This window comes from Grammomys surdaster, unplaced genomic scaffold (assembly GCF_004785775.1).
Source record: "Grammomys surdaster isolate TR1022 unplaced genomic scaffold, NIH_TR_1.0 126133, whole genome shotgun sequence".
Taxonomy (NCBI): Eukaryota; Metazoa; Chordata; class Mammalia; order Rodentia; family Muridae; genus Grammomys; species Grammomys surdaster.
The window spans coordinates 7,002,136-7,008,570 of NW_021620941.1; the positions used below are offsets into that span (position 1 = coordinate 7,002,136).

At 52.1% G+C, this 6,435-nt stretch overlaps 1 protein-coding gene across 1 annotated transcript in view; it reads left to right on the top strand.

The window, feature by feature from the left end:
- Vav2 (vav guanine nucleotide exchange factor 2) overlaps window positions 1-6,435 on the top strand; it is a 166,555-nt gene that overhangs the window by 139,938 nt on the left and 20,182 nt on the right. Inside the window, exons 12-15 of the mRNA XM_028757195.1 lie at window positions 471-557; window positions 2,650-2,735; window positions 3,396-3,528; window positions 5,812-5,921. Of these exons, the coding sequence (XP_028613028.1) occupies window positions 471-557; window positions 2,650-2,735; window positions 3,396-3,528; window positions 5,812-5,921 (416 nt within the window). The remainder of the gene's footprint in view (window positions 1-470; window positions 558-2,649; window positions 2,736-3,395; window positions 3,529-5,811; window positions 5,922-6,435) is intronic.

A 6,435-nucleotide genomic window follows, 5' to 3' on the forward strand; every position in this document is an offset into this window, starting at 1 on the left:
AAAGCAAAGTGAGAACTGCCCCCTGGTGACTAACTAGAGGATTGCAGTATCATATAGGGACCTCCTTCCCTCAAGCTACTTACAGAATACCCAGGCTCTGCAAGGGAGGTGGGACTGGGGCTTCTGGAGAGTAGAAAGGTCTAGACAGTGGCTGTGTGTGGCCTAATGTGGCTTAGCCAGGCTGGGCTGCATCTCCATTCTGACACACAAGGCCTGCTGAGTGAGGGAAGCCTGGATTTGGGGACTTCCGGCACCCTCTTCAGCTTAGTGTGTACTCTGGGTTCAAATGTTGTGTTCTTCACCTTATTCCTTCCTGGTTACCTGTGCGTGGTGTTTCTTACTCCTATAGCCCAGAGTTTGAGCAGCCCCAGGCAAGATGGAGGAAGGGTGTAGAATCCTGCTGGGCTAGGAAGGGGGTGGGAGTTCACCCCCTGTGTGACTTGGTGCACTGATTCTGTCTTGAATTCCAGGACTTGGCCATGTACATCAATGAAGTGAAACGGGATAAGGAGACCTTGAAGAAGATTAGTGAGTTCCAATGCTCCATAGAAAACCTGGTAAGCAGATGGCCCTTCCCCCATGTATACTGTAGTGGTTGCCTGTGAAGCCTGCCGTGGTGGGGCATGGCAGGCCAAGCTTCAGAGATGGGGTAGTATAAGCCCTCATCCACTTCAACCTACCTGTGTGAATTACACCCTGAGGTCATCCATGAGCAGGGCTGAGGAGATGGATGTTCTATTAACAACCCAGTTCTTTTTCTCCCTTCCCAGCCTCTACCCCAGGCTGTGGTGACAGGCAGGATGCTATGCTTGGTCTGTGGCCCTCCTGTTTCCTGTCAGTCTCCCTGTCCTCAGGATGGTCAGTGGACAGGGTTTGGTTTGGGGAGGGGGCAATAGTTATCTCAACCTGAGAGCTGACCCGCAGCCTCTCCTTGGCTAGAAAGCAGGCTGGGAACTGTGTCAGGCAGGGCTGGCCTTTTCTCTAGCATACTCGGGGGAGAAGAGATGAACTGTTTCTGGACTCGAGCCCTGCTTGGCCCCATGTTGGGTCTAGATCTCTCTTGTGTTGTGATGTTCTGCATTGGGAGAACTTAAGCATATGCTTATGCCCACCTATCAGACCCCTAGTGATGACTGTACCTTCAAATGTTGTCTGTTGCCCAGAGTCGCTTTGACAGAACATTTCCTCTTCCTTGTGATTTTCACTCTCAAGAGCTTGCTGAAGTAGAAGCTTGGAAGCTTGATATCTAGACTGGCATAGCCATCTTCATCTACAGAGGAACCCCCTACAGACCTGGCTGACTCTTTAGGAGACATCCAGGCCATGTCATCAGCCTGAGGGCGAGAGAAACTGCTAAGCAGTGTTCTGATGAGTGCTCTACCTACATGTATGCTTGCATACCACAAGAGGGCATCAGACCCAGTATAGATGGTTGTGAGCTACCATGTGGTTGCTGGGAATCAAACCCTGAACCTTTTAACTGCTGAGCCATCTCTCCAGCCCATTCTTGCGTATCTCTAAGCATGGATGTGAGGTCTAGGCCACTTGCCAATCAACCCTGCTTTCTGATCACTGCACAGTAACAGGCTGCTTTTGAACACAGGGGAGTTTGCTTTGGTGTTGCGAGTCATGTTTGCTCTTTAAATGACAAGGAACGGGGATGTGGGCGTGGTTTAGTTGGCAGAGTGCTTGCCTTTTGTGCCCTGAGTAAACTGTAATCAGCATGAGGCGGGGTGGGGGGGAAGGAAGGCAGAGGCAGAAGGATTAGCATTATCTTTGGCCACGCAGTGACTTCCAGGCCAATCTGGGATACTACAGGCCCTATCTCAAAAAGACCAGTGATCCATGGATCTCGGTGTTTCTGGTATATGACAGCCATGGGGCATACAGTCTTGGTGCCGTCTCCAGGTGAAGAAGGCACCTGGAGTTATATGTCCCATATAACAGGGACAAAGAGACACAGTGGAGTCCTTGAGCAGATGTGAATCCTGCTCTGTGTCAGGCCAAGTCCAGCCTGTGTCATATCTGGGAGCTTTCACAAAGTACAGGCTTCCAGCCCTATGTGACCACCCACAGGCATAGCCACTCCCCCTAGAACCAGCCTTCTGCCTTCTCCTGAATAGACTTGTCCCTTGAAATCTACACAAAGGATGGTAGAAATGCAGATCTCTGTATTAAACAGAACAGAGAGGCACAGTCCAAACAGAACTGGAAATGGAAACTTCGTAGACTGGTGGTAGCAAGGCTGGGCACAGGTTGCTTCCTATGGAGGATGAACCTCAGGCTGGACACTGCCTGTGGTTGCCACTCAGTCTAATAGTGCTACTTGGTTTCTTTATTTGCTCTCTTAGGGCTGGACTTCTGGCTTTTCCTACAGCTAGGGGTTTCACACAAGGGCTGCCTGTGAGCATGACCAGGCCATCAATTGCCCTTTGTTCCCAGGGCTCAAGGGAGTCCCCATTGTGGCCCCCTGAGAGGGGACAGGCTTAGCTCTGGTTCTTCATGGCCTTGGGCCACCCAGTCACTGTAGGCACAATTTCCTAGATCACACCTGGATCTTGCCATCCTGCCCTGGGCATGCCCACTTATCTCCCTGTCTAGCAAAGCAATGGTTGTCCACCCTTGGGCTAACGGTTGTTGCCTTTCCAGCAAGTGAAGCTGGAGGAATTTGGGAGGCCGAAGATTGATGGGGAGCTGAAAGTCCGGTCCATAGTCAACCACACCAAGCAAGACAGGTGAGGGTTGGCACCCCATCCCCCTTTGGTCTGGGGACCCCACTCACAAGAGGCTCGAGACAGACCCTCCTGTGGGAAGAACAACAGCAAGGCAGGCTCTATATGGCTCTGTTAATTACTTCCTTTCTTCTCCACATGATCCTCTAAGTGTCTGTCACATCAGCAATACCCACGTAAAGGTGCTGCCCTGCCTGTGGTGGGCCCTGAGCTGGCCTGGGAGACAGTCAAAGCTGGGACCTGGAGAGGTCTGGCCTCCAGGAAGCTTCTTGCCAAGTGAGAGTAGATAGGAAGGTGGTAGAGGAGTCAGGACAAGTCAGCCATCTTGGGTTCCAGGAGCCCAAAGGAGAGAATTGCCAGTGGCCTTGAATAGTGAGTGCCCCAAGGGAGATAAAGATGGAGGGCTGAGGACCTTCTGCATGGAGGTGGCATTGAGGATGGCTTTATGGGAACAATGGCTTCCTGACTGAGAGTCATTGTGCCCTGTGGACCTGGCAGAAAGGAGGGCCTCACTTTGGAAAGAGGGCAACCTGTCTAGGCCTTGGCCCTCTTGGTCTGACACACTGACTGTGGTCTCTGGGACAGCCGTCTGGAGTCAGGCAGGGATACAGGCTCTTCACACAGAGCATGGCTGTCCTGACACTCAGTACACTATGTGGCCAGGTACCTGTTCCTGTTTGACAAGGTGGTCATTGTGTGTAAGAGGAAAGGCTACAGCTATGAGCTGAAGGAGGTCATTGAGCTACTCTTCCACAAGATGACGGATGACCCTATGCACAACAAGGACATCAAGAAGGTAGGTCCTGGTCTGGTCCTAACCCATGGCCAGCACATCAATGTCAGTGGGGGCTGGGCCTGCTGGCCTCCCTTTGTCACTGTGACTGCAGGTAGTTCCCATGGTGGGTCGTAGGCACCCTCAGGACACCAGTTTCCTGAAGCAGAGGTGAGGTCTTACTTAGGACACCAGTAAGAGCCTAGTTCCCAATCTTGACTTTTTAGTCTCAGTGGACCTGACTCTAGTTCCTCATTGTCTGTTGTAACAAGCAGGCCTTCCTGCTTCATTCTTGCTCTGTCTGGTTTGCTGGGGGCTGGTTTGTGGCTTGTCAGGCTCTGAAATCCAGTGGACTAGGACTGTTGGAAAAGGGGTTGTGGGCTCAAGGGGCTGTATCTGTAGGGGGTGGGAATATGGGTACTGAGACCACGGCTGTCACTGTGAGGGGATGGGAAACAGTCTTGCTTTTTTGAGGCTTCTGAGTACAGCGCCTTGTGTGTGTGTAGCCCTGTGCTGGGTTGGGGACAAGAGCCAGCTGCTGAAGGCTCTGACCTTCTGCAAGTCCCCATGTAGGACCATACACAGGTTCCTCTAACCCTGGTGTCTGAAGCAAGGGACAGTGACCTAGGCTAATTTTCAAGTTCCAGAGCTTCTTGTGAAGCACTGGAGAGAATACCTAGAGTGATTGACAGATTGTGTTATTACCATCCTGGGCTGTCAGCCTGCCCAGGCTGCAGTGGAACCAGGGCCTAGCCAAGCCTCTTAATGATCTATCTCCCTTTCATTTCCTCCTCATGCTTCTAGTCTCATGGGAAGATGGTAAGCCCCTGGTGCTCGCCCCTCTCCCAGTGCTGTCCCATGCTGGCCTTTCCAGACTTGTGGGTCTGGGGTTCCATGGACCTGAGTAGATCAGGCTCATGGCCCTCCCCTCCTTCCTGTACATCTTAGTCAAGAAATTGACACATATTTGTGGCAAAAGACTTGATTTGCAGGTGTGACCTGGAAGCCAGCTCTCCTTCCTGGGAGGTAAAGATCAGGGGTCACTGAGCAGTGGCAGGCCAGGCTTTATGGTCTCCACCCTGCGTGATCCTCCTCTCTCCTCCCCTTCCCCCTCCCCATGTTCCTCCCTCTCTCCATTCCTAACCCCTGCACTGCTAACAGACTAGGCTACAGTTTACCCGGCACCCTTTGGAAGCCCCTTTCTTAAGCCTAGATAATTGGCCAGACCAGTGGGCTTTTGCTTTTCCTGTTGTTTTAAACTCATTATTTGTTTTTTAACTCAGGAAGTGAAAGTGAGTGGGCGGGGCTATGGAAGGCCCTTGGGCTGGTTCCTGGGTACCACTCTTGAGGAGTCTCAGGGAGTGGGTGGGGCTATGGAAGGCCCTTGGGCTGGTTCCTGGGTACCACTCTTGAGGAGTCTCAGGGAGTGGGCGGGGCTATGGAAGACCCTTGGACTGGTTCCTGGGTACCATTCTTGAGGAGTCTCAGGGACAGTGGGGATTTGGGTTGAAGTGCCTCATGAAGGAAGGAGGGTGGATCTCCTGATAGAGCCCTGAGCTTGGGCTGCCACACCTACATGTATACACATATAGCAGACCCCTGCATACATAAAAATGCATACAGCAGGTTCTCTGCATATGTGCATGCATGCATGGGCACAGTAGAGTACATATGCATGTACAACAGTATGTACACATACATACACACATGCACATAGCAGGACCCCCACATACATTGCATATGAGCCTAACAGGATCTCTGCATGCATGCATGTGCACACAGTGCTATCTATACACCTGTACATATGCGTCCATGTGCAGAACATGATCTACAGGTTAGAGCATATCCATGTATGATGTCTACACATGTGAAAGGGGCTATGGACATCCAGACATAGGCTTGGGTGCACACACACGGACACGTCTATATCCAGGAACAGAAACAAGTAGCCGTGCACATGTGCACACTTAAGCACAGTACAGGCACACATGTTACACAGGAAAGCACACGTATACTTTGACACATGTTCCTAAACACCTTCACACATGAGAGCACCCTGGCCTGCTCAGGCAAGAGCACAGCCCACCCACAATCTCTGATGTGGGAGGAACAGGTATGCAACCAGGCAAGAGTGTATGTGCCTATACACAAGAGTGTTACACAAGGCATAGGCACACACATCCACGTACCGTGCTAGTGAACTTGTGTACACCTGGTAGCGACCAGAACCATGCCAACTGCCAACTGCCAACTGCTCCTGTCTCCTACAAAGACATGCCAGCTTCCAGCATGCCTCTGTCCCCACAGTGGTCCTATGGCTTCTACTTGATTCACCTCCAAGGAAAGCAGGGCTTTCAGTTCTTCTGCAAGACAGAGGACATGAAGCGGAAGTGGATGGAGCAGTTCCAGATGGCCATGTGAGTTCTGGGCGGGAGCCTCAGGCCTGTTGGCTCTGGCTTCCTGACCTCCTCAGGATCGTGGTGGGAGGTGGTTGTGATGCTCAGTGTGAGACAAATTTCTTCCCCACGGGTCACCAGCCAACTCAGCAGACCAGAGCTATCTGTCTCCCGGATGTCCCAGGCGGCATCAGGTGTCCTACTAGACGGGCTGAACCTCATGCTTGACAGCTAGGTTGTGACTTGGCTTGAAAGTCTCCGAACTTTCCCTATGTAGTTGAGGGGTCATCCCAACACATAGAGCAGAAAAAGCAGACGAGGTCTGATGGGGTGGGGGTGGGGTGTGCCACTGACCCTACAGGCAGCTGGGCTTGTGAATTTCTGAGGAACATACCACCTCTTGAGACTTCCCACATGGTGAGATTCAGGAACAAAGAACAAGGTCAGGGGAGCAGGATCAGGCTGGTTCACCAGGTCAGGGGAGCAGTATCGGGCTGGTTCACCAGGTCAGGGGAGCAGGATCGGGCTGGTTCAC